This window comes from Arvicanthis niloticus, chromosome 20, assembly GCF_011762505.2.
Source record: "Arvicanthis niloticus isolate mArvNil1 chromosome 20, mArvNil1.pat.X, whole genome shotgun sequence".
Taxonomy (NCBI): Eukaryota; Metazoa; Chordata; class Mammalia; order Rodentia; family Muridae; genus Arvicanthis; species Arvicanthis niloticus.
Window position 1 is genome coordinate 47,981,308 of NC_047677.1, and position 26,120 is coordinate 48,007,427.

The window sequence follows — 26,120 nt, forward strand, 5'->3', positions numbered from 1 at the left end:
CAGCCACGGGGCAGGAAGGCCAAGACCCAGACTTGTCCCTCCTTTCCGCTGCTGCAGATGAACATGCCCCGTGCTCAGGGAGCAGCAGAGTCACACAGATGGCAGCCTGGGAGAGCAAGCATCTGACTCATGCCAGAGAAGGAAAGCCATGTTTCCCGGGATAGAGAAAGGAGAGAGGGGCACGAGCCAAGCAGATTTCTGGTTCCCCGTCACAGCTGTGAATTCTCAGACCAACATTTAGACCTCTCTAGACTCAACTCCTCACCATGGCTGGAAAATGAGAAAGATTAGGTTTAATTCCTCTAAGCCGGGTGTTTTAAAGCTTTTCCAGGCTTTCTCGCTGGCTGGGACAATGCTGACTTTAGGAAGCTGTTCTCTCCCTTGCTGTATCTTCTAAAAGGTGCCCTGTGGAGACTCTACACCCCTCAGAGGGGCCTCCCCACTCCACTGCCCCCCAGCCCCAACCTGCTGCTGTGCCTCAGGGGCCTTGGTTCACCATGCTTCTCCAGGGCTGACAGATTCACTGCAAGTTTGCTTTCCCCTCATAGCAGAAGCGTAGGTCCATGGGTGGTGGCCAGCAGGGCTTTGCACAGCCGAGGGCTGGCCCCAGCTGCTCCTCACTCCTTGGCTGGCCCGACAAGCAACTGCAGCTGTCCACCCTCAGGCCAAGGCCAGCAGATGCGGCGTGTCCTCCCAGATGTGAGCGAGCCTGGTCAGGCACACACGCTCACCTTGATCATCTGAGCCACGTAGCTCTCGGGGCCGGTGTAGTCCGTCTTGTTCTTGACACGGACCAGCACGATGAAGTACAGGTAGTTCCACATGTTGTGCTCCAGCTTGATGTGCTCCTCGAAGGACACCGTCTTGTTGTCAAACTTGTCCCTCTCCAGACCTGGGGACAGGAGGGCCACCACTGAGGGCTACCACGGGGACTGCTTCTAACAGCTCCGCCCGGGCGGTTCCGGTCACTATTCCGGCTGCCTAGCAGTGGAGACACCACCATACCAGACTGCAGCCCTCCTGCAGAGAGCACTGTGGACTCTGGGGACACCAGGAGTCCCTGAGCCCAGCAGCGACAGAACTAGCTGGGTCAACAGCACGGCCTGCAGTGAGCCCTGCCCTTTGAGGACTACTGGCTACTCTTTGAGGACACGACTAGGTTCAGAAGGAGCAATGGAGTAAAAACCAGAAGTCTGAAAGCACAGTGGCCTCAGGTTCCTTTCCTGGAGGCCCAAGGCTCAAAGCAGGGGCTTCCCCGGACCCTGCTGATCGCAGCACAGGCCAGGTCAGCAAGGGTGGAACTGGGTGCCATGGCTTAGAAGCCTCCAGCCGTGCAGTGGGACACAGCCCAGCGCGTGCGTGCGTGCGTGGGCGCCGGCCGTGCAGTAGGACACAGCCCAGCGCCTGCGTGGGCGCTGGCCGCGCAGTGGGACACAGCCCAGCGCGTGCGTGGGCGCCGGCCATGCAGTGGGACACAGCCCAGCGCGTGCGTGGGCGCTGGCCGCGCAGTGGGACACAGCCCAGCGCGTGCGTGGGCGCCGGCCGCGCAGTGGGACACAGCCCAGCGCGTGCGTGGGCGCCGGCCGCGCAGTGGGGCACAGCCCAGCGCGTGCGTGCGTGCGTGGGCGCCGGCCGCGCAGTGGGACACAGCCCAGCGCGTGCGCGCGTGCGCCTCACCACAGATGAAGCACGTGGTCTTGAGGATCTCCTCCTTCTTCTGCTTCTCGCTGCGCAGGTCAGCGAAGGTGTCGATGATCACCCCGAAGATGAGGTTCAGCACGATGATGATGACAATGAAGAAGAACAGGAGGTCGTACACCACCCTGGCCGGGAAGAGCGACTCCTGCAGAGCAAGGGGACACCGTGAGGACAGAGTCACCTCGAGCCCCGAGAGAGAACGTGGGTGCCTATAGACAACAGTGACCCCCGCCGCCAACCAGAAAGACGCCATGAGCTAATATTTGGAAAGGGCTGAGCAGGAGGAAGCCCTTACGGGTTCGCCATGTGCAGCAAGTCCTACAAAACAGGGCTTGACTCCGCCTTTAACTTGGCTAAAGGGAAGGGTGGCTGTGAGCTCCTGGGTCAGCAGCCAGGATGCTGAGCCTCACGCATTCCAGAACCTTTGTCTGGCCAGAGATGATTTCTAAACAACTGGGAGTGGATGGACACCGGGCTGCGGGCTGCCCAAGCCAGGTCTTGAGGCTTCACCCTGCCCTCCCTCTGGGCTGAGGAAGCCACTGACTGCTGCTGATGGCTCACACCTTCCCAAGCCTCAGAGCCAAGACTGGTTGCCGTGGTGACCCTTGAAGCATCTTCAGTGTGCTGGGGTAGAAAGCTGGGGTCTCTGGACAGTGTCACAGGAACTGGCTGAGTATGGGAGGGTTCACAGGATGGGCGGGTAGGTGCTCACGTCTTTGGAGGGCTTGCGGAGGATGTCACCCACACCCCCACCGTTCCTCAGTCCGTGGTTCATGACGGTGACGATACACATAAGCAGAGTGTCACAGGCCCGCTCCGTGCTATCCAGCTCCTCGTCCTCTGCGGGTGGTCAGTATGTTCAGACCTGGGGCTGCCCATCCTGCCCCACCCACCTCACCCTATCCTGCAGACACCAGTCTTACCTTCTAGGATCTCAGGCACTGAGACCTCAGAGACACAGTCCATCTTGTCTCCGCTACATGTGCCCATAAATGTGGCAGCTCCGTGTGGCATCCCCAGGGTACTGGCTGGAGATGACAGCAACAAGGTCACAAGGAAATCCAAGTGTCTGTCTGATCATAGCGTGTCTCTAGTTTGTCCTGGGAGGCCTCTCCTGGCCCTGCTGGCTCACACAGAGGCCATCACACAGATAGGAGGGTCTCTGTGACTCTGGGCTGGGCACCCAGGCAGCCCCTGCAGACACCAAGCTCTGCATGAATGACAGATGCAGATCGAGCCAAAGGCTGCCAAGGCTCTGCCTACCCTTCTGACTGCAGTGAGCTAGGTCATGCATGGGGATGCAGGTTGGTGTAGGCTAGACCTCCCCAAAATCCAACAGGAGGAAGGCAGGGAGCCTAGAGGAATAAGCATGCCTTGTCTGTTGCTTCCATCAGTCACCTGTGCATGTCCATTGTCACCCCACACACCCACCCCAGAAAGGAAGTCCCCGAGACCTCTGGAGTGGTTCCCAGGCAGCCGGTCCACTTCCAGGATGAAGTCATCCTTGAGGAAGAGGAAGCCCACGATGGAGAAGAGGTAGACAAGGATAAGGGCCAGCAGGGCGGTCAGCAGGATGGACCGGCCGTTGCGGGTCACACTCTTGATGACATTAAACAGCGTCTCCTCTCGGTAGATGAGGTCAAAGAGCTGCAAGGACAGCACTGCCGTGAGCCCGGCCCCGGTGGCCCCCACAGGCTCTGCCAACGGGGCCAGCGCTCAGGCCGCAATGCAGCAAGTGGGAGGCTTCTAGGAGAATCCAGTTAAAGACCAGGGGGAGCTGTAAGAGGCGTCCCAGGAGGGCGGAGGACACCAGCCACTCCCAGCGAAGTGTTCCTCACACTAGCTCCCATCACTCTGTGCTTTGAGGACATGGAGTCGTCACAGATAAGAAAGCCGCTTACAGTTACACGTGACTGTTCAGGCTGCCGGGTCTGGCTGACCCCTCCTCCGTACCGGAGAGCTGGAGGCTCTCGGGAGACTAGGGTTGGAAGCCCCCTCAGTCCCAGCCCAACCACAGGCTCACCAGGATGCTGTAGAAGAGCTCATGGGCAAAGAGGCCCAGGACGCTTGTCAGGATGTAGCCCACGTGGTACAAGAACTCCATGTCCATGACCATCGCCTTATAGCCACGGATGAAGGTGCCACGGTTGCCCACGAAGCTCACCACAAACACGATCTTGTTGGTCAGCTGGGTAGAAAGGGCACAGCACGGAGATCAGCACCCACCTTCCATCCTGACCCTCAGGCCTGCCAGTCCAGCCCAGGGGAATGAGAGACACCGATGTCACTCATCCCGAGAGGCAGAGTGTCGGTGGAACTGTCTGGGCTCCTGGAACTCAGAGAAGCCCCGGGAGTCTCAGGTAAAGCAGGCTGGACAGAAAAGCCCCCAGCCTTACAGATCCTGGTTAGGGAAAGACTTCTTTCCCATCTCTCAGGGGACCACTCTGCCCTTCAGGCAGCCCCTTTCCGTCTGAGTCCTGGCTGCCTCACTTGTGGGAGAGAGGAGCGCAGAACAGGCTCAGCCTAGGACCACAAGGAGCTGGGACCAAGAGTGGGAGGGATCAGGAGGTGAGCAGGGTGGGCGCAGGGCCCCGTGGCACTCACATTGAGAGCACCCAGGATGTTGAGTGTGGGCCCGATGCCCAGGTAGTAGATGGAGCGAAGAATCAGCGCCACGATGAGGGGACGGACACTGTAGCGCTTGGTGAACAGTGCGGCGATGGAGAAGCAGATGAGAATCCAGAAGAGCAGCGAGATGAGTGGGGAGCCCAGCACGCCTGGGGGCGGTGGGCAGGCATGAGTGGGGGGCCCAGCCCAGCACACCCGGGGGGCAGGCGTGAGCAGGAGGCTCAAGCTCGCATGGGCCCAGTGTGAGTTCCAGAGCCTCCCCCACCCCATCTCCCTCTCCCAGGAGCCTTCCTTAAGGACCTGATGTACCTGCTGCACCCTGCATCTCAAGTCTCTGGCTCACATCTGCGTGTGCATACATATGCACGCACGCGTGCGCACACACACACACACAGGCTGTCTCCTGTGAGGCCAGAGTGTGTCTGCCCCTTGACCCCCATAGCATGCACTGAGCCCTCAGGACAGTGCAGGGGCGTGTCTCCCCTCTGGGCAGGGGCGGTCGGGCAGCCTCACCTGTGGACGCGCCCTCCACGTAGGGGTAGAAGAAGGCAATGATGATGTTGATGAACACCGCCAGGTTAAAGGAGATGCTGCCCCACAGCGTCATGCGGCGGGAGAACCAGTAGATGAGCGGCATGCCTGGGGACACAGCGCGCTGTGAGGGGTCCCGACGGCCCCTCTGCCCAGGGGAGCCCCAGGAAGGGGAGGAGGCGCCCGCTGATCCTCACTGCGGAGCCGGCGCTGCCACTCCATCTCGTTGTGCAGGAAGGAGGACTGGTCAAAGAAGTCGCTCACTTTGCTGCCCTGCTCGTCCTGCTCCGTGGTGGTGAAGAGCCGGTGCTTGGTCTCCTCCGTCAGGAACTGGCAGATGGCGGGCACCGGGAACACGATCTGCTCCATGCTCCGGTCTTGCCGCACAATCTGATTGGCCCGGCGACACCTGGTCACTCGGGGCAGAGGCCCTCACCGTCCCCGGCTCGCACCCAGCGCCTCCCACCTCACACCTCAATCTGCGAAGTGTGGTTCTCATAGTAGGCCAGAGGGTCCTCCTCCTCCTCCTGGGCAGGGGCCGAGGACTTGAGCATCTGGGACAGCTGCTTGTTGTTGAGGCTGAGCTGGGGGCAGGGTCAGGGTCATGGGGGTCAGCCCCACAGCCATCCAGAGTTAGCCGGCCCAGACCAAGCCCACCCAACCAGATCAGACAAGTGCCCTTCCCAGCCTAGCCTAGGGTCCTGCTAGAATATTCCAGACCTTCTCCAGATCCAAGGTCTTGCTTTCATTTCTCTGTCCGGGTTCCACCACTACACCCCAGTCCTGCTGCAACCCCACCCCCAGACCCCAGCTTGTCTCGCGGGTCCCAGCTCGCTAGGTTCGAGGTTGGCCTCCCAGAACAGCAGCTTTCTGTCCCCGACCACTCCTTGCTCACCTCAGATTCCCACAGAGCCCCATTCCTGCCCCCCACCTAGAGTCGCAGCTCTCCTTCTATATCCAACCCCAAACTCCCACTCCTGCCGTACCATGGAAGAGATGCCCTCGGCCTCCTCCTCCTGGATGCGCTTCACCGGCTTCAGCAGGTGCTGCAGCTGCTTGTTATGCCTGGAAAGCTGCAGAAGGCGGGACAGGAGAGGATTGGAGAGCTATGGGCACTGCCTCGGGGGCGGGGCCTCTGAGGGGCGGGGCCTCTGAGGGGCGGGGCCTCTGAGGGGCGGGGCCTCTGAGGGGCGGGGCCTCGGGCAGACTCAGTTACCTGCAGTGCCAGGATGTAGATGTTGTGGCCCACTTCACGCGGGCTCACCTCTGAATTCTCTCTCTCCTCCTCCTGCAGGTAGGCCTTCTTGATCACGTCCACCTGGGGGGGGGAATTGGGGGGAACAGCATTTGCTGTTACGCCCTGACCACCGTCTCTGTACTCAACCCCGCCTGCTGCCAGCCGTCCTCACCAGCTCCTGAGGCCGAAGGCTGATGAGGATGCGCTCTGCGTTCTCGCTGTCATGTCGACTCTCCATCAGAGCCAGGAGCAGCTTGGAGGCATTGTCCTGGGTGAATGGGGTGCAGGAAGCAAGCCAGGTCTGAGGGCCCCAACCCCCTTAAGACCCTGGTATGCTGAGAAGCATCCAGTGTGTCATCCCCCTACAGGCCAGCCTCACCCACCCTGAGTAAACACGCTCAGGCTCCTAGGCCCCGCCCCCCATGCCAACACACATTGAGGAAGTCCTCAGGAGGATGCAAGAGGAGGACGATGTCTTCACACCTTTGTTTCCGTGTAGCCAGTGCAACCTGCACACCTCACCAAAGGCACAGAAGAGGCACCCTCGCATACAGCACAACATGGCGCCACACACGCCAAGTGTCACTCACACGTGAACACACATTTCACACGCACAGCCGCCCGCTCACCGCGGGGGGGGGGGGGGGCCCACCTTGAGCTGCAGCACCAGGTCCATGCGGTACTTGCAAAGCGGGCTGATGTCATTGAGGATCAGCGCCGTGATGATGTCAATGCCGTTGGATTCGTGAGTCACGATGCAGGTCTGACAGGAAGGGGGGGGACACTCAAGCGCCAGACCTGTCAGTCATGATGGCCCCGGAGCCCCACCCCCACCCGCTCCGCCCCTTCACAAGCACACTGCCACTCTGAGGCGGCCCACCTGGTTCTCGTGACACGGGCCCTGGCAGTACTCTGTGAGGGTCTCCAAGGTCTGGATGACCAGGCCCACATTGTCCTCGTTGATGTAGAGCCCCAGCAGCCCCAGGCCCCCTGTGGTGCTGCCACACATGATATCCAGGAACTGCAGGGTCTCGCACACCAGGTTGTAGTTGGTCTTGTTGTTCTGACACCGCAGGAAGTTCTGTGGAGCACAGTCACACCCACCGGGAGGAGGACATCAGTCCCAGCAGGCAAGTCTGGGATGCCAGCTGATGAGAGGCTGCGGACAGGCGGGACCGGGCGAGTGAGGCGCTCACCTGCAGGTCACGGTTGTGGTTCTCACAGAGCAGCTGCAGGAAGCGCAGGATAGGACGCATGATGAGCACAGAGGTCCCCATCTCGTTGTTCTGCACACGCTCGCTCACGTCGTGCCCACGGTGCAAGCCTGGGCCCAGCGAATAGCGGGAGGAGCTGGGCATGGAGAAGGAGGACACACGGCCTGCAGGGGGTGGGGGGTGGGGGGTGGGGACCTTGATAAGGTCGGGGGCTAACTGCAAGCCTCTCCCCACCCATGAGATCCCCCACACCCTGTATGTCCTGTCCCAAGACCCCACACCCATGCCTGCCTGGAGCTCCACCTTTGGTGGTAGGGCCTGCCGGCTCGCGGTCCTCGTGAGGCTGGCTGCCCAGGTCACTCATGTTGACGGCGACTGTGGACTTGGTCTCCTGCTGGGCGCGCTTCATACGGTCATGCAGCACCTTGAAGAAGCGTTCCGACTTCTTGTCACTCGTCATCAGGTTGTAGAAAGACTTCTGCAGAAGGACAGGAGGTAGAGAGTGACCTCAGCGCAGTGCCAGGCTCTGGGTGTGCTAAGTGGATGTCAGAGCAGCCCTAGGAGGGGGCAGCAGGAGGGTCAGTGCACAGGAAGTCTGGGAGACACATGTGTTCCGAGACAGGCTAGGGATGTGGCCGGCCTGCCATGACCACGATGCTGGGGACCCGTGCTGCCTGCCCAGGCCCTGCTGCCTCCGGCTCCAATAGCTGCTCCACACTGCAGCCAGAGGGGTCCCTGGAAACCTAAGTCCTGTCTTTCCATTGCATGAAGCCTTCAGTGGCTCCATCTCCCTCTGAGGAAAAGCCTCAGGCACTCAGTGCCAGGATGCCACCCAAGAGCCTGCTGCCTGCGACCCCAGGCCCTCCTCGCACAGCCCCCACATGGCTGCCCTGCAAAATCTTCCCACACAGCTCCAGCATCACTCTAGTCTACGTCCCTGTTGCCTAGGCTGGCCCATTGTGTATTTGCCACCCCATCCGTGCAGGGATGAAGCCTAAGGCATTGGGAATGCTCGGGGAGCACCCCCAAGCACACCACCAGATATGGGGCGTCCTTCTTTCTTTTTCTTATTTTTGTTTTGTTTTTATTTGTTTGTTTGTTTGTTTTGAGACAGAGTCTTTCTACATAGTTCTAGCTGTTCTGAAACTCACCATGTAATACCAGGCTGGCCTCCAACTCACGGAGATCCACCAGCCTCTGCTTCCCAAATGCTGGGATTAAAGGCCTGCCCCACCTCCTCTTCTCTTTTTACTAAGACAAGGCTGAGTGACAGCACCCAGGCTGACCTTGAAATTGCTCTGTTGTCCAGGTAAGCCTTGAACCTGGGATTCCCCCACCCTGACTCAGCATCCTGAGTGACTGAGACGACAAGCCCAAATCATGAGGCCAGCCTGTTGTACCTTATGTGCCTGCACTCCTTAGCTCCTGTCCCAGACCCTGATTCCCAGAGCGTGTCTACACTCTGCCTGTGTCCCTTACAAAACACAGATATCAAGAGAACACAGATTACGTCTCTTTTTCAGAGCTGAATGCTTGGTACCTACATCACCGCCTGCGACACAGTTTGGTGTTGAGTACTGATTCGGAAATGTGAATGGAGGAATGAGTGAGTGAATGAGTGAGTGAACAGAATTAATGAGTGAATGAGTGAGTGAATGAATGAGTGAACAGAATTAATGAGTGAATGAATGAATGAGTGAATGAGTGAATGAATGAGTGAATGAGTGAGTGAATGAGTAAATGAATGAGTGAATGAGTGAACAGAATGAATGAGTGAGTGAATGAATGAGTGAGTGAATGAGTGAACAGAATTAATGAGTGAATGAGTGAGTGAAAGAATGAATGAGTGAATGAATGAGTGAATGAATGAGTGAGTGAATGAGTGAACAGAATTAATGAGTGAGTGAGTGAATGAATGAATGAATGAGTGAATGAATGAGTGAATGAATGAGTGAGTGAATGAGTGAACAGAATTAATGAGTGAGTGAGTGAATGAATGAGTGAATGAATGAGTGAATGAGTGAACAGAATTAATGAGTGAATGAATGAATGAGTGAATGAATGAGTGAATGAATGAGTGAATGAATGAGTGAACAGAATTAATGAGTGAGTGAGTGAATGAATGAATGAGTGAATGAATGAGTGAGTGAGTGAATGAATGAATGGGGTTAGAGGAGTTAGAGCTTTAGAACAATGGAGCAGAGAAGGCAAGGAACATCAGACTCTGAAATGACAGAATAGTAGATGCAGGGAACAGGACCAAAGGTAGAGGGCAGGCACAGGGCCATGGACACAGGCATTGGTACAGAATGTGGAGCCACCCATGGTCTGGCCCCAAGCAGGGAGCACCCTCAGAGCTGGAGGACTTCTGCCCCGACCCCCACCTGGATCTCAGTATTGCCCCCGTCCAGTAGGCGGATGGCCAGGCCGATGCTCTCCTGGAAGATCTTCTCGTTCTTGGCGCTGGTGATGAGATCACACACCAACTTGGTGGCCCCCTCCTTGTCCAGCCGGCACTGGGTGGCTGCGATGGCTGACCAGTCCTGATCCAGGCCTTGAGGAGAAGCACGTATGAGAGACAGTGGTTTGAAGCAAGAGCCAGCCATGCAGGGGAGGGCAGGGTGGGGCAGGGTGGGGCGGCCGCACTGACCAGAGCCTGTGGGATCAGTGAGCTCGCCCCGGGCTCCAGACTTGCGGTTCTGGAGGTAATTCTGCAGCAGCATCTTCCGTAGCTGGTTGCCCTGGAAGGATAAAATGAGGCTTTGGGTAAGCGAGGTCCTGCCTGGTGAGCGCCTGCCCCTGCCCAGCAATGTCGGCGACACTCACCCGGTCCCCATACTTGTTCTTCTTCAACAGCATCTGCTGCAGCGTCCGCAACACCTTCACACACAGCTTCTCCTCTGACTCCATGAGACCTTTGGTGTGACGGATGAGCCTGGAGCAGAAGCAGAGACTCAGGGGGGCACCTGCCTCGAAGTGGCCCCAGCCCCTCCCATCTCTGACACTGGGTGGCCTGGCCAGACCCAGGTCACCCCTGCTTCCCAGCTCACTTGGACAGGAAGCCCCCACTCTCACAGCGCTGGTAGGCCTCGCTGCCTTCCAGAAAGAGCAGCTCCGGCCAGTGCAGTATGTCTACCAGCACGGAGAGCTCGGCCTGCACCAGAGGCTTCAGACGTTCTTCTAGAGCCATGATGATGTCCTGGGAGGGAGGGCAAGGTCACCAACTGGCCCGAGATGACCAGGGTGTTGACCATATCCCACCCACTCGACACTAAACAGTGTCTGACTGAGGGGCAGCAACTCTCCCCCAACCGCCAACCGCCAAAACCACCACCACCTTGGAGCGGGCCTTTCCTAGGGGGCTGGGCAGCCACGCCTACCTGTAACTTCTCAATGATGTTCTTGTAGTCCCACTGGTTGGCTGTGGGGATGACTCGAGGGAAGGTCCTGGTGGCCGTCTTGTAGTTGGCAGCGCTGCGCTGGGCGGCGGCTGAGCAGCTGCCCCCACTGCTAAGCAGAGCATTCATGTGGGCGTCCAGATCCATCGGCAGCAAGATGGCTCTACTCTTGGCTGCAAGAGAGGGCAGCGCTGGTGCGGAGCAGGGAAGAGGCAAGCAGACCAGCGGGGACAGGGGTGAGCGCTGCCCAAGCCCCCTTTGGGCACACAGGGAACCCAGCACCTCCTCCTGCCTGATCGTCTGCAGTCAGCAAATGATGTACCAGGAAGGACAGACCACCCTGAGGGACACTCTGGGATAAGGTGGTAGTTACGGGGCTGCAGGCGGCACTGGGGAGGCCGGCACGGTCACTCACCCACCATGGCGAGGGAGCGAACGCAGGCCTCCACGGAGCCCTTGTGCTGCTGCTGCAGCCAGGGACACTCGAGCAGCCGCGTGGTGGACTGCAGCAGCTGGACCACGATTGTCTGATGTGTCTGCAGGAGACACAGAACCCCAGAGGCAGCTCAGCCACCCCAGCCGGGGGGGGGGGGGCACGGGCCCAGGGCCCTCACTACCACAGTAAGCCTTTGGTCCAGACAGAAAGTCACTAATTTTAGCAGTGAACAACCTCCCCTGACTGGACGCAACACTAGCCTGGGCTCACAGCCACGCTAATCACCCTTCCCTTCCTTCAGAATGATGTGAGGAAAGGTATTCACACGGTTCAAAACCCAAAGTCTGGCTCGGAGCCTGAGAGCGTTCGCTGCTCCTCTGGAGGGCCCGAGTTCAGTTCCTAGCACCCATGTCTGACACGTGAGGTGCTTTAACTCCAGCTGCAGGAGAGCCCCGGTACCCTCTTCTTGCACACCGGTGGTCCCTGCTCTCAGGAAGCAGAGGCAAGCAAACCTCAGTGAGTTCCAGGCCCATGGCCAGCCAGAGCTATACAGTGAGACCCAGTCCCCAAAATTAAAATAGTCAAGTACAATTGAAAACCAAACAGGGATGGAGAGATGGCTCAGTGGTTAGAGCACTGACTGCTCTTCCAGAGGTCCTGAGTTCAATTCCCATCAACCACATGGTGGCTCACAGCCATCTGTAATGGGATCCAATGCCCTCTTCTGGTGTGTCTGAAGACAGCAACAGTGTACATATATACATGAAATAAATAAATCTTAAAAAAAAAATAATAATAATGAGAGGAAAGGCAGACTTCAGGCCAGCCAGCTAGCCTAACATAACGGCGTGTGTCTCACAAGCTGGGCAACCTTGGTTTGGTTTCTAGAACGGCAGACAAAGGATCTGACTCTACAATGTTGTGTCCTGACCTCTACCTGATCACAGCCTGTCTGTCTGTCTGTCTGTCTGTCTGTCTCTCTCTCTCTCTCTCTCATACATACACACACAAATAAATTTTATAGGTTTATTTTAAATTCTAAGGCTGGGGAAATAAAACTTCTTTTTTTTTTTTTTTAGACAGGCTGGCCTTGAACTCAGATATACCTACCTGCCTCTGCCTCTTCAGGGCTGGGACTACCATGCCCAACCACAGATAAAAATTTTCAGAGTCTCCTTGTCTCAAATGTATATCAACTTACCCTTCCTAGATCTAACCTTGTTTCTCCCCCCCTCCCTTTGGTGTTTTTTGTTTTTTTGAGACAGGGCCTCACTACCTCACTATGTAGCTCTGGCTTTGTAGAACAGGGTAGCCTTGATCTCACAGAGACACCCCCTGCCTCTGTCTCTGGAGTGCTGGGATCAAAGGTGTGCATCACCATGCTGGGTGGGCCTAACCTATTTACTCTTCTCAGAGTTAGCCTGGTGCCAGTGCTGGCCCAAGCATCCATGGGTGCACTTCCATGGTGTCGTCTCCATCTTCTGTATTTATAATTTAGGCAATGCCTCGGGCCTTCCTCAGAGAACTGGGTCTCTAGTTAAGGCTGAAAAATCTCAAGGCCTGGCTCTCAGTGACTCAGTCAGGCCCCTGTGGTGATACCAGTGAGTCACGGGGCTGCCTGTCTGCCCAGCACCTGAGAGCAGTGCAAGGCTCTGCAAAATGTGTGGTCATGGCGGTCATCATGGTCATGCTGGTCACCATGGCCCTGCTGTCCTGGGCAGCAGCCACACCCTCCCCTCAGGACCCCCAAGCCCGCACACCGGCTAAACAACTAAAGAGGAATTCCATTGTTAATCTTGTTAATCCTACAGGGTCCAGGTCAATGTGGAGTGTGTCTGTGGGGTGTTTGCAGAAAGATAGACGACTCATGTTAAACATAGGCTGTACTTGCCCATGGGTCGGAGCCCCGGCATGGATAAAAAAAGGAGGAAGTGACCTGAGTATCAGCATTCATTGCTGTGACTGACTGGATGAAGTGTGACCAGCCACCTGTACTCCTGCCGGAATGGACTGCACTCCTAACAGTGAGCCCCGCCCCCCAGATCCTTGTTTCTTGTCGGTTACTTTGTATCATTCCCACAGAAGTTGCCGATCCACACCTGGTGCCGTTTGTTACACATTGGATGGCTAACAGCCTGTATTCTGTTGTATCTTCCTGTGTCCTGTAACAATTCACCACGTGAGCCAGCTAAAGTGGCCATGCTTGAGCATTACAGGGTGCTCACCTGTAGGGATGTGCTGTTCTCTGAAAACGGGGAGCTGAAGAAGGCGCTGATAGTGTCCAGCACCACTGTGAGCACGTACTTCTCAAGGGTGGGGTCTGAAAGGCGCTTCTCCCGCTTGTTACAGACCTACGGAGGAAGAGAATCTTATGGGGAGATCTGCAGGTCCTCCCTCCCACCCCAAAAGCCCACCCTGGTCCCTCAGGACAGACCAGAGCCATGTCCAGGGTGAAGTTCTCAAAGAGCGTCCAGATGTGGTTGCTGGTGTAGATCTCCTTCATCTCCACCTCCGTGTCTACGTAGCAGTGGTTCACGAAGTTCACATACGCCATTTTAACCTGGGCAGTGGGCACAGAAGAGGGATGTCTTAACCCCTGTCGTCTTCCCCACTGTCCTGTGCCTCTGCCTGTCCCCTCCACGTGGCTATGCCACAGCCTTCCTCCAGCCCGAGCTGCACACCTCCGTGATGCAGTCCTCATGGGTCACCACAGTCACCACGTCCTCTAGAGGCAGCAGAGAGGTGCACTTGATCTCTGTGTAGACATTCTTGCCCTCTGCACAGGCGGCCAGCAAGTCCACCAGGGAGATGTGGTACATGAGAGGGCTGTGGTCCTCCACCCCATCTCGGGCTGCCTTCATCATGTCCAGCAGATGGGCCAGAGATGCCTTGTCATTATAGAACACCACCACGTCGTCACCTGCATTGGTCAGCTGTGACGGGAGACAGGTAGGAATCAGAGCCCTCGTCCAGCAGCCCCAAGTACCACCTCTCTCCTAGGCTTGTCAGGAAAAGCTGAGACTGTGACCCCAGCTAGGACCTGATATTCGTGCTTAAAGTTTAGGGCTTCATTGAGCCCAGACTAGCCTCAAAATTACTATGTAGCTAAGGATAACCTTGAACTCTTTTTTTTTTTTTTTTTAATTATTGGTTTTTATTTTATGTGTATGTGCTTGCATGTAGGTCTGTTCACCGCATGTGTGCAGTACCCACAGAGGTCAGAAGAGGGCATCAGATCCCTCAAACCTAGAGCTATAGTCAGTCACCAGCACAGGTGTGAGCCATCATGCCTGACTTCCTGCCTGAGTTTTGGGGTTCCTTGGTTGATGTATCTGTACCTCTTCCATCAGAGACCTTGATGCTGGGTCCAGAAAGTATCTGAATGTCTTCAGCCTCCAGAGGTGCACTGAACCCGAACCCGAGGCATGTCCCACCTCTCTCCTCTCCCTCATAGCCAGCCAATGACACGGGTCAGTGACATGCCCAAGTTGCTGTATGTAGTGTCTCACTGACATCACCGCCTCTGTCCCCGCCCTCCCCTGGCCCTCTGAGATGCCCCCAGAAACAGACCTCCCAGACTGTGACCATGGCTCACTCCAGTCTGTGTTTTACATGAACAGACAATTGTGCATTCCCACTGTGTACGAGGCCCAGACGCCCAGGCTCTCGTGACCCCCTCAGTTCTATGAGGCCAGCATACCACGTTCTATTGGCTCTCTCCCTCCCCAAGTTCTCCCTGGGCCCCACCACCCAGATCCCTGTGGCCCAGGCAGCCCTCACCTCCGTCATGATCATGTCCTGGCACTTCTTCACGTACTTGCCCTCAGCCTTGATGACAGTGTGCAGGAAGTCCAGGTATTGCACGTGGCGCCCGTGCGTGGCCAGCAGGTGCACAAAGTGTTGCAGCACAGGCTCACTGATCTCAGAGCATAGCTGGTAGTTGTTGAGGAAGATGTGCTGCATGGTCTCGGCCTCCAGGAGCTGTGGGGGGCGGGGGGGACATCAGAGAGAGGGAAAGACATCAGAGAGAGGGGAGGGCATCAGAGAGAGGGAAAGACATCAGAGAGAGGGGAGGGCATCAGAGAGAGGGGAGGGCATCAGAGAGAGGGGAGGGCATCAGAGAGAGGGAAAGGCATCAGAGAGAGGGGAGAGCATCAGAGAGAGGGGAGGGCATCAGAGAGAGGGGAGGGCCATCATCAGAGAGAGGGGAGGGCCATCATCAGAGAGAGGGGAAGGCATCAGAGAGAGGGGAGAGCATCAGAGAGAGGGGAGGGCCATCATCAGAGAGAGGGGAGGGCCATCATCAGAGAGAGGGGAGGGCCATCATCAGAGTGAGGGCCACCAGGGACCCCACCCAGTGTGCCTCACCCCGGGTGTGAGGAAGAGCTGCAAGTGCTTGTGCAGAAGGGCCTGGTTGCCAGGGTTGCCAGCACAGAACTTCTGGAGGAACTGGTGGGTGTAACGCAGGATCTCTAGCATCTTGTTGTCGCCCTGTAAGCAAAGAGAGGCCGCTGGGCCACCAGGGAGGGATGGGCCTGGGGTGGCTGGAAGTGCTAACCAGAGGGGACAGGCCTTGGGGGGGGGTGTGCACAGACACACACACACAGACACACACACAGACACACACAGACACACACACAGACACACACACACACACACACACACAGACACACACAGACACACACACAGACACACACACAGACACACACACACACACACACACAGACACACACACAGACACACACACACACACACACCACACACACACACACACACACACACACAGACACACACAGAGACACACACCACACACACACACACACACAGACACACACACACACACACACACACAGACACACACACACACACACACACACACACACACACACACACGGCACACATGCACACACATGCAAATTAATTAAAAAACATCTAAGTGCTTGAAGCGACCCCCAGCAGCTAAGAGCACGTGCCGCCCCTGCTGAGGGCCCGGGGTCCACCCATAACACTCAGACCAGGAAGCTCGCCAACACCTACAAATGCTATCTCCAGGAGTCTGGCACCCTCTTCTGAAGTCTCTGCATGTGCAGACACAAATATTCAAAAAAGAAAAAAGGTCAGCGGAGGTGAGGGGCTTAGGGTCAAAGGTTGAGAGAGGCTGACTGGAGTGAGGGGATCTGGGGCTGAAGGACAGGGTGTCATGGACCCACCTGGATAAGGAACCCAGGGTCAAAGGTCAGGATCTGGACTTTCCCCAACGCTTCAACCCTCAGTACAGTGCCTCGAGTTGTGGTGGCTCTGTCGCCACCTCCTAACTGCAGTTTAGCTAGTTGTGAATCTTAATGTAAATATGTGTCTTCTGATGACCTTAGGTGAACTGAGAAAGGGTCGCTCGGCTCCAAAGAGGTCATGACCCTCAGGTTGAAAACCACTGTCCAGACAGAGCTGGCAGCCAAGGTTAGCCCAGAAGAGGGAGAGAGGTCAGGGTTAAGGAGGCTGAGGCTGGGTCAAATTAAACTCAAGGGCCGTGTGGCTCAAAGACTGGCTGCTTTGCGTGAGCAGGGCTCTGGGTTCGATGCCCAGCACCACCATGAGAGAGAGAGACAAAGAATTACAGCAAATCGGACTCAAGCCAAATCAATCCAAGCAAGGGGGGGGGTCAAAAGTTGGGGCGCAACGGAGGCAGTCTCAAAAGAGCAGGTGGGTGCCGATGATGCCGGGTCACCTTGTCGTACGGGATCTGCAGCAGGTCCAGCATGACCTTGTGGGCGTCCATGTTCTTCAGCAGCCTCTGCTGTTTCTTCCGCATCTGCTCCCCCACCCCACACATCTTGTTCAGCCTCTCCAGGATCTGCAGGGGAGCAGGGACGGATGGGAGCTCATGCCTCCTCCTCAGGGTCCCCTTGGCGTCTCTCTCCTGGCCAGCTGCAGCCACACCCAATATCCCACTGGGACCGGAGAGGGGAAAGGACTCTCGACTGTGGCTGCTGAATCAGGCCATCTTGGTAAACCTGCAGAAGGACTAAAATCCCATCCCGCCCATAAAGTGAGGAGCAACATGGCCGTAAAGTGGAATCTCATTAAAGTCCTTCAGCTTTAAAATAACTCTGTCAGGGCCTCAGTGGGGCTGTTTAGAACATGCCGGAAAACTGGGAGATGCTGGCTGCAGAGCCCAGAGGGAGGACTTGGAGAGGCAGGGCCAGTGGGAGCCCTGACTGAGCCAGGTCTATGCCAGCTGCAGGACACGTCCTCACCCCTCACCCGGCCGCCCACCCCCCAGCCCCGCCACTCACGCCTTTGACAATCTGGTAGTTCTCGCTGCTCTTCTCCCCGTGGGGCTGCAGAAACCCCTCCTCATCCGACGGCCGCTGAGGACGCAGAAGACAGAGTCATCCAGGAACCCTCAAACTGGGGCCACCCCGTCTGGCACCCAAAAGCCGGCTCACCTCCTTTTTATCCTTGGTGGTGCCCGCCTCCCCCTCCTCGCCCTTGACGCTGCCTTTCTTGTCCACCCACAGCTCCGACTTCTCCACCATCGTCCGCAGCCGGTCCAGTTCTGACTTGATCACCTTGTAGTTCTCCACATCCTGGGCCGAGATGAGCAGCTGGACCTGCACACGGAGGGCATACCGAGCTCATCGGGGCACCCCCCCCATATCTGTAGCCATTCGGGGTACTGCAGTGCCCTCCCCGCACCAGAACCCCCACCCAAGTGTCACTCACCACTTATAGTCCCTTCCTCCAGGAAGCCCTCCCTGAACTCCAGCCCTGAACTAACATGTCACCCGGCTGCAGTCTCAGACTCATGGCACACTCTGCCGCCTGACTGGTCCACTCAGATGCCAAACGGGCAGGAAAAGCATGGGAGGGACACTGGACCCTGAGTGAAGGAGGGACCTGAACTCTTAAGGAACAGGGCTTACATGTAGTCACTCTTCCTCCTCCTCCTTCCCCTCCTCCCTCTCTCCACCTTCCTTCCTCTCACAGCCTGGGCCTCATGTCTTCTCACAGGGGTCTGTGAGTGATGTCACATACTGAGGGACCTGGGGGAATTCTGGGGAACAAGGACCAGCACATCATGGGTGCTTGCTAAATACCAGCCCTGATCATCAGGCATCTCACGGGAAGCTGCCAAGGAGACATGATGCCACCGTGAAGACACCCGGCAGCTCAGTGAGGGACTCCTGTGAGCCAGACCTGGTACAGAATGGCGAGCAAAGGTCGCATAGCTGACCACTCTCAAGTATTGTCCACAGTACAAGAAATGAGTCAGGCCAGGAAGTGCCAAAGGCGGCCAAGACTACATTCTAGCCCCCTGAACGAGGCGCAGTTAAGTGAGGCCCAACATCCCTGTCAGGTTGTAAGCAACTAGATCCCCGGGTACCCCAGGGCTCCAAGAGGCCCAGGCCCCGGCTGGCTGGTGGCCCCTGTCACCTGCTTGAACGTGTGCATGGCCTCCTGGCGCTGGCTGAAATGTTTAAAGAGCAACTGTAGGGCGCCGGAGACAAGAGGGGGGTAGTCGTGCATGGTCAGGTGCAGCAGGACTCGAAGGAACATGCGGCCGCCTTCGTCATCCACCTCGAGCATGCTGCTGGTCTTCCTGTCAGCGTGGGCGGGCACAAGCGGGAGCCAGTGAACAAGACCATACCCCCTCCACTACCATCTTAGCAGAACTGCACCCCGGCTACCACTGGCTCAGGTGTGTGCCCCTTTCCCATCCATGTACAGAGAACCACTGCCCCGGGGGGCCCTCTGGGGATCCTCCTCGGGATAACACTCAACCAAAACCCTTATGCAGGACCCCTTCATGTGGGGGCCCCCCAACATTGAGGGATGAGAAGACACTTGTTCCTTCAGTGAGGGAATACCGAGGAGCCAGGGGGTTGTCATCAGTAAAAACCAGACACATTCACACCGGCTCAGGCTTGTTAGTGAATGTTGTGAAATGCCATTTAGGCCTGCCAGGAGCTGGAGTCGGGGTGCTAATTACACCCACCCTGCAGCTGCTAATAAAGAGCCCCATTTGTAGCTGTTACTTCCGATTTATTTTCTTCAGGGGTTTGGTAGCTATTTATTTCAATGCATCGTCTCCCTCCCTTGTCTCCCTCTGGGTTTGTGGGCTTTGTCTTATGAGATCTAGTCAGTGTCTCTCAGACGCTATCTCACGTAGCCCAGGTTGGCCTCGGAACTCTCTATGTAGTGACGAGTGCCCTTGAACTCTGACCTTTCTGCTTCTACCTCCTGAGTGCTGAGTGGCAGGCGTCAAAGCCACATCTGGCTTCTGAGGTTCTGGGGAATCGAACCCAGGACTCATGAATGCTAGACAAGCAGTCTGCCACCAACTGACCTACATCCCCAGACCCTCCGCTATATCATGACTTCATAATCGAGCTCTCAAAAGAGACCCACTGGGTGGCCTAGATACCCAAGAAGGCTGGGCACTCAACAGCAGAGGCTGAGAAGACTCTTTCACTCCGGCAAAGAGGGCCGGTGGGGGAGGGGCACCATGCTACAGCCCTCCCCCATCTCTCCTGCTATGAGACAGGGGAACAGTTGCCCAGCCAGCTGCCCCGAGCTCTGTTGAGCACAGAGGCACAGCTGCCCTGCACGAAGGTGGGGAAGGAAGGTAGAACAACTAGCATCTGGGTTTACTCGATACCATGAGGGGCGGGCAAGCCAGGGAGGGTCAGTGTGTGTGGTTGGTGAGGGTGTTCTGGGGGACACAGCGGAGGGAACTGCCAGCCTTCAGCCTCAGGAAACCCAGGTTGTCCAAAGAGAGGGAAGAGCCTTATGTCAACAACCCGCCCCCAAGCCCAATCAGGAGCCCACAACAACCCCGGCCTCACCCTACTCCAAACATGGCCTCTGCCTGTTCCCCGATGCGGTCCAGATTCATGTTGGCAGCTGTAGGAAGTGACAGAGAGAGATGGGGTAGCCAGAAACTCAAGGGAGGATGCCCAAGCCAGCCCCGGATGCTCCTGAAGCTCCCCCACCTGTCCCCGCCTTTGTGAGGGCACAGAGCTCCCAGGCTGAGAGGGGCAGGGTAGGAGGCACAGCAGCTCAGGCAGAGCCAGGCCCTGGCCAGCTCCTGGTGGGATGTGAGCTTGCTCCAGTCCTGGCTTTCCTATGGGTCCCATTCCCCATTTAGGAAAGAGTCCCCGCCCTTTCGGGGTAACGCCTTTCGGGCGTGGAAAGGACAGGCTGGGATAGCTGAGTGGTGGCAGTAGGAGATGCTAGGGATCAAGGCTCACTGGAGGAATCGAAGGCGGGCGCTGTGCCGTCCGCGCCGCTGTCCTGCATGGGAAACACCTCCACAAACTCCTTCTTGAAGACCGACAGCAGGTAGGAGATTCGGTAGTCTAGACGCACGCTGAGGATGAACTAGACAGACAGAGGTGATGTGAGGACCGGTCTCCATCAGGAGCCTTGCTGTTCCAAGATGGGTGAAGGAACCCAGAAACAATCTCTAGCACTCAGCCACTCAGGACGCTCCAAGGCATCGAAACAGAGCGGCCAGTCCTCCCCGCCCTGCCTCCCACCCCCAAACACACACAGCTCCTGGCCCAGTGATGGTGGCTGGTGCCTCCTCTTAGCATAAAAGCAGTGAGCCCTGCATCTGCAGCTGTACCCCCAACACAACCAGGCTAGACAGTAACAGGAAATGCATAGACTTCCCAGGTTGACAGGCCAACCTGTCCTTCCAGCTACCCCCGGCCAACAGCCCTCTCCGGGAGGGAAAACTGAGGTACCAAGACACAGGGTACAGGGAGGCCTCTAACTCTCTTCATGGGACAGAAGCCCCATCTCCGACTTCCACAGGGTCCCTCTGTCACCTTCATGCCCTCTGGTTACAAGGGCCACATCCCTCTACAGGAAGCAGTATGTCTGTGTAGGGCTTGAGTCCCCAAAGGAGGGTCAGTTGTGCTGGTCCAAGAACCATGAAGCCTGGGCTAGATAACCTGGCAAAGCCCTGTGACCTTGTGACACCCTCCTCAGGACCTCCCACCCACCTGCCAGCATCTGCAGTGTCTCCAGGATCTTCAGCTGTGACCCTGTGACCCCTGCCCATACCTCCCACCCACCTGCCAGCATCTGCAGTGTCTCCAGGATCTTCAGCTGTGACCCTGTGATCCCTGCCCTGGAACCTCCCACCCACCTGCCTAGCACCTGCAGGATCTCCAGAATCTTCAGCTGTGACCCTGTGACCCCTGCCCCAGAACCTCCCGCCCACCTGCCCAGCACCTGCAGGATCTCCTGGATCTTTAGCTGTGACCCTGTGACCCCTGCCCCAGAACCTCCCACCCACCTGCCCAGAACCTGCAGGATCTCCTGGATCTTCAGCTGTGACTCTGTGACTCCTGCCCTGGAATCTCCCACCCACCTGCCCAGAACCTGCAGGCTCTCCAGCTGTGACCCTGTGACCCCCCTAACCCCAGGACCTCCCACCCACCTGCCCAGCACCTGCAGGATCTCCAGAATCTTCAGCTGTGACCCTGTGACCCCTGCCCATACCTCCCACCCACCTGCCCAGCACCTGCAGCATCTCCTGGATCTTCAGCTGTGACCCTGTGACCCCTGCCCCATACCTCCCACCCACCTGCCCAGCACCTGCAGGATCTCCAGAATCTTCAGCTTGGTCTCCATCACCACGGTGTGTTCATTGTCCTCAAATTTGCTTCTGTCCAGCTGCTCGGGGCCACCCACTCCAGCAGGCAGGCTGGAGGCACCAAATACAGACTGCTTGCGGCTCAGCACCATGGTGGACATCATGTGCCCCACCCCCTGGATGGACCTCCGCACGTTCTTGCCTGTGGGTCACAGAAGTGGGGTCACCGGGAGATGTGCGGCAGGGGTTCCCAATCTCTGATCGCTGTGAGGCAATTGCTAAGGAGGGACAGGGCTAACCCAGGCAGGCTTGCAGGGGGAGGCAAGCTTTATGCCAAGCCTGGGAAAACTGCACCAAAGGCAAAGGGAGCAGGGCGTGTGGAGAGATGAGCAAACCCTCTGTGGGGAGCTGAATACGGGACTGAGAGGACCCTGTGAAAGCAATGCCAAAATCGGGGGCCAGACCCCAACACAATTTAGATGAGCATGTCTTCTGGGGTGTAGGGGAGGGCTGGCGCCTCACAACCCTGTCCTCTCCAGACTCCAGCCACTTTCCTCAAGGCCAAGCCAGACCCCAGAGCTTCCCAAGCCCCTGAGCTACCAAGATGGAGGGGACTGAGGCAGGGCCAGGAAGCAGGTAGCCCTGGGGGGTACCCGGAAGGAACTGAGGAGGGGGCCAAGCCTCACCACCAGACTCCTCGTAGGCCTGCAGCATGGCCGCCGGTGCCTGGATGCAGTCAATGATGCCCAGCAGCGTGCGTGTGAGCCGCAGCAGCTCGCTGAAGCTGTAGAACCCGAAGTAGATGAGATTGTGCGCCAGGCTGACCACCTGTGGAGGGGGTGGGGCCAAGGGAGGTGAGTGGGCGGGGCTGACCTCCGCAGAGGCGTGGCTGTGGAGGGTGATTGGAGCTGGTAAAATGTCATGGTAGTGGGATATGTGTGGCCAACGCACACACCGGCTTGGTTTGGGGGCGGGGGGTGGGGGGCGGGGGAAAGGACCGCTTTGTGGAGTTAGACCAATGTATTTGGTGGGGCCATGGTTTTTAAGGTCGTGATTATTCAGGGGGAGAATGTGGTTCTGTTGGGGTCCGAATAGGACAGAGGGAACCAGGATGAAGCAGGGCCCTGGTTGATGGGTTCAGTGGATTCACCCAAGCACTGAACCTGGGGGGAAGCTGTCCATTGGGGGAGACTTCAGCTATCTGAAGGATAACTGGGCTGAAGGCACCAGAAACAGGGGATCATGGATCCTACAGTCTATCCCTGATCATCAAGGTCCGGTGGGGAGATGGGGAAGGGGAGGACCACGGCCCCACTCCCATCCAGCCCCAAGGATCCACAGCTCACCTCAAAGGTAAGTATGTTCTTCTCATCGTTGGCAAAGGGCACAGCCTCGCTGACCACGTTGTTAAGGTAATCTTCCACGAACTCCATGGTGCTGGCAAACTTGTTTTTCTTGTCATCTCGGGAGGCGTTGAGATTGGAATCATAGCTAGAGATGGACAGAGGAGGTGTGAGGGTCCCTGTGCCCTGCCCCGCCCTACCGTGCCCTGACTAGCCACCCACCCTCCAGACTCTCACTCTTTGATGGTGATAGCCGTGGGGATCTCCGTCCAGAGGCGGGCAAACTTGACAGGCGTCACCAGCTCCTGGGGGTCACGGTCCACGTGTACGTGTAGCATCAGATGGCAGAAGGAGGCTCGGAGGTCAAAGGGCAGCATCTCGTCCGCCATGCACAGGAAAAGCAGCTCGACACCCAGCTGCTTGGAGATCTCGTCGATGGCTAGGTACTGGCGGTCCAGGCACATGCGGGCAAACAGCTTCAACTGGTACCTGCAGGTAGCACTGGGTCAGAGGACAGCAGTTGGGGCAGAGGCAGCGGGTAAGGACTCCACCAGGTGGCAGAGGACCAATGCTTCACAGAGAGGATGTGACTCCTCCTGGTAACGGAGGGCAGATAATTTTCTGGCTCAGCTGGGACAGGTCCTTACTGAGTAACTGGGAGAGTGGGAAGAGCCCGAGAAAGGTGTGAGGCTCAGATGAAAGCGATAACAGAAGCTCTGTCAGGGTCCTGGAGCCAGGCCACCCTGGGTATGAAAGGTGGCTTAGCCCTGATACACCAGGCAAGCTCTTCCACCCTGTGCTGGTTCCTTTGCAGGGGACAGTGTGACCTACTTCCCAGGGTCGCTATGAGGTGTGAGTGATACCCAGAGCACAGCTTACAATTAGCAAGAGGCTTCTTTCTGTACAAGTTATGTAGGACACGTCTCTGCCAGGTGTGGTCACCCACACCTAGAATTCCAGCCCTTGGAAGGATGAAGCAGGAAGATCACCTTAAATTCAAGGCTAGCCTGGGCTAAAGAGTGAGATGCTGTCTCAAAAACAAATAAGCTGGGGCAGTGGTGGCACACGCCTTTAATCCCAGCACTTGAGAGGCAGAGGCAAGTGGATCTCTATGAATTTGAGGCCAGCCTGGGCTAAAGAGTGAGTTCCGGGACAGCCAGGGCTACACAGAGAAACCCTTTCTCAAAAAAAAGTCAAAAACCAAACTAAACCAAAACAAAAATAAAAAGTCACAACAAAACACAAAGAGGCCAGGTGTGACGACCCCTGCGGAGGCTGCAGCACTGTGGTGACTTAGTGGGGCGGCCTAGTCCACACAGTGAGATCTTATCTCAAAAAAAGGAAGGGGCTGGAGAGATGGCTCAGTGGTTAAGAATACCAGCTGCTCTTCCAGAGGATCCAGGCTCAAGTCGGAGCACCCACGTGATGGCTCACACCTGTAACTCCAGTCCCAGGGGATCCGATGCCCTCTGGCCTCTACAGGCAGCGGGAATGGACATGGTACATGGATGTATATATACAGGGAAAACATCCACACAGAAAAAAATGAAATAAAAAGTAAACAAGAATCAGTCAAATGGCTCAGTCAGTAAAGGGCACTTGATGCCAAGCCCCGGGAACCACACTGTGGGGTAAAAAAAAAATCAACCCGGAGTCACCACACACACATACCCATACAAATACACGTACATGTATGTGTGCACACAACATGCATGCATGCACATACACCCATATGCACACATGCACGAATGAAGACAAGGAGCAAGTGTACACACACACATGCACGCATGCACCTACACACAGACACGCATGCACACAGGCAAGCAGGAGGACAGGGAGCAGGAGCCCCTGATGGCACTGGGACTCTCGGGGAGGGGCCGGGGCACCTGTAGTAGCTGAGCACATTCTCATCGTGTGCGTTACCGGCCCTCGCCTCCTGGGCCAGCTGCCTCACGCTCTTCTCGTGGTGCTCACTGTTCCTGTCCGTCCACGTGAGCCACACCTCCTCCTCCGAGTACTCGATGCTGAGGTACTCGTGAGACTGAGCCATCTCCTTCACGGGCCGCAGCCTGCGGGCGGCAGCACTGTCAGGGCGTGTCTCTGACCACGCGGAGCCCCAGTGCTCAAGACAGGGTCTTACTATGTACACCCCAGGTCGGATGAGCACAGCCCAGGTCTCTCTGCTGCTTTTGCACTTCTCGGGATGAGGCCATGGCCCATTTCCCTCTCCAACCCCTCCATCCGCCCTATACTACCTCACCCCACTCCACCCCACCTCTATACTAACCCCACCCCACCTCATCCCACCTCCAAAGCCAGGCACTACAACATTGCGTTTATATCTACAAAGAACAAGGGTGCCAGCGCTAACCCAAACCCCAGTGACCCCCCTTCCCCCCAGGGATGGGGATGCTACTCACTCAGTCTGGATAAGAATGTCGCTGTTCTTAGGGTCCAGCACACATTTGCAGATCAGCTCTTGGGTGACAGGAATGGCGATGCGGTTGGACACACACAGGTCAGAGAGGTAGTCCAGGAATCTGGGTGAAACAACAGGGCCAGCAACAGACTCAGAAACCGCCCTGCAAGCCAAGAGCCTCACCCACCCTCCTTCCCAGATGTTCAGGGGGCAGCAGTTCCTGTCACCTCCATGGGACAGGGCAAAGAGATGGGACTCAGGGGACAGAGCAGGCACTGGCTCAGTCACCAGAGGAGGGTTTGGGATTCTCCGTGTGTATGAGAATTTGTATCTACTATGGCTACATTGAGCTAAATCTGACACACACACCCCTTCAAGCCCTGGAGAGCAAGCAATGCACCATGTGGTTAACAACCAGCATCAGAAAACCAGCACAGTAGTGCACGCCTTTAATCTCAGCACTCGGGAGGCAGAGGCAGATGGATCTCTGTGAGTTCGAGGCCAGCCTGGTCTACAGAGTGAGTTCCAGGACAGCCAGGGCTACACAGAGAAACCCTGTCTCCCAGGCAATGCCAGAGGCTGGCAGGAGGCAGAGGGCAGGCAGGGTGTG

General features: G+C 57.0%; 1 protein-coding gene and 1 long non-coding RNA gene across 4 annotated transcripts in view; one reads left to right on the top strand and one right to left on the bottom strand.

The window, feature by feature from the left end:
* Positions 1-26,120, bottom strand: part of Itpr3 (inositol 1,4,5-trisphosphate receptor type 3) — a 63,909-nt gene that overhangs the window by 1,499 nt on the left and 36,290 nt on the right. Inside the window, exons 17-56 of one of the 2 annotated variants that reach the window (XM_034524056.2) lie at positions 25,512-25,631; positions 24,978-25,160; positions 23,329-23,580; positions 23,095-23,239; positions 22,435-22,576; positions 21,751-21,950; positions 20,394-20,523; positions 19,989-20,046; positions 18,577-18,742; positions 17,589-17,753; positions 17,436-17,510; positions 16,868-16,993; positions 15,511-15,633; positions 14,923-15,123; positions 13,824-14,075; positions 13,577-13,702; positions 13,368-13,493; positions 11,122-11,242; positions 10,689-10,879; positions 10,359-10,507; positions 10,135-10,243; positions 9,959-10,049; positions 9,693-9,862; positions 7,612-7,786; positions 7,291-7,472; positions 6,975-7,175; positions 6,747-6,857; positions 6,267-6,362; positions 6,074-6,175; positions 5,844-5,930; positions 5,331-5,441; positions 5,055-5,247; positions 4,840-4,965; positions 4,303-4,475; positions 3,722-3,886; positions 3,153-3,345; positions 2,622-2,726; positions 2,411-2,538; positions 1,678-1,843; positions 732-892 (exon numbers count right to left, since the gene is read on the bottom strand). In XM_034524056.2, the coding sequence (XP_034379947.1) occupies positions 732-892; positions 1,678-1,843; positions 2,411-2,538; positions 2,622-2,726; positions 3,153-3,345; positions 3,722-3,886; positions 4,303-4,475; positions 4,840-4,965; positions 5,055-5,247; positions 5,331-5,441; positions 5,844-5,930; positions 6,074-6,175; positions 6,267-6,362; positions 6,747-6,857; positions 6,975-7,175; positions 7,291-7,472; positions 7,612-7,786; positions 9,693-9,862; positions 9,959-10,049; positions 10,135-10,243; positions 10,359-10,507; positions 10,689-10,879; positions 11,122-11,242; positions 13,368-13,493; positions 13,577-13,702; positions 13,824-14,075; positions 14,923-15,123; positions 15,511-15,633; positions 16,868-16,993; positions 17,436-17,510; positions 17,589-17,753; positions 18,577-18,742; positions 19,989-20,046; positions 20,394-20,523; positions 21,751-21,950; positions 22,435-22,576; positions 23,095-23,239; positions 23,329-23,580; positions 24,978-25,160; positions 25,512-25,631 (5,896 nt within the window). Of the gene's footprint in view, positions 1-731; positions 893-1,677; positions 1,844-2,410; positions 2,539-2,621; positions 2,727-3,152; positions 3,346-3,721; positions 3,887-4,302; positions 4,476-4,839; positions 4,966-5,054; positions 5,248-5,330; positions 5,442-5,843; positions 5,931-6,073; positions 6,176-6,266; positions 6,363-6,746; positions 6,858-6,974; positions 7,176-7,290; positions 7,473-7,599; positions 7,787-9,692; positions 9,863-9,958; positions 10,050-10,134; positions 10,244-10,358; positions 10,508-10,688; positions 10,880-11,121; positions 11,243-13,367; positions 13,494-13,576; positions 13,703-13,823; positions 14,076-14,922; positions 15,124-15,510; positions 15,634-16,867; positions 16,994-17,435; positions 17,511-17,588; positions 17,754-18,576; positions 18,743-19,988; positions 20,047-20,393; positions 20,524-21,750; positions 21,951-22,434; positions 22,577-23,094; positions 23,240-23,328; positions 23,581-24,977; positions 25,161-25,511; positions 25,632-26,120 lie in introns of both variants that reach the window. The other variant, XM_034524055.2, reaches the window with a different exon arrangement.
* On the top strand, positions 19,563-21,751 carry LOC143435186 (uncharacterized). Of its 2 annotated transcripts, none has more exons than XR_013105249.1 (3): positions 19,563-19,755; positions 20,291-20,484; positions 21,139-21,751. It is a non-coding gene; the product is annotated as an uncharacterized LOC143435186 (long non-coding RNA). The 2 variants fall into 2 exon arrangements; XR_013105248.1 differs by having other exon boundaries at positions 19,564-19,768.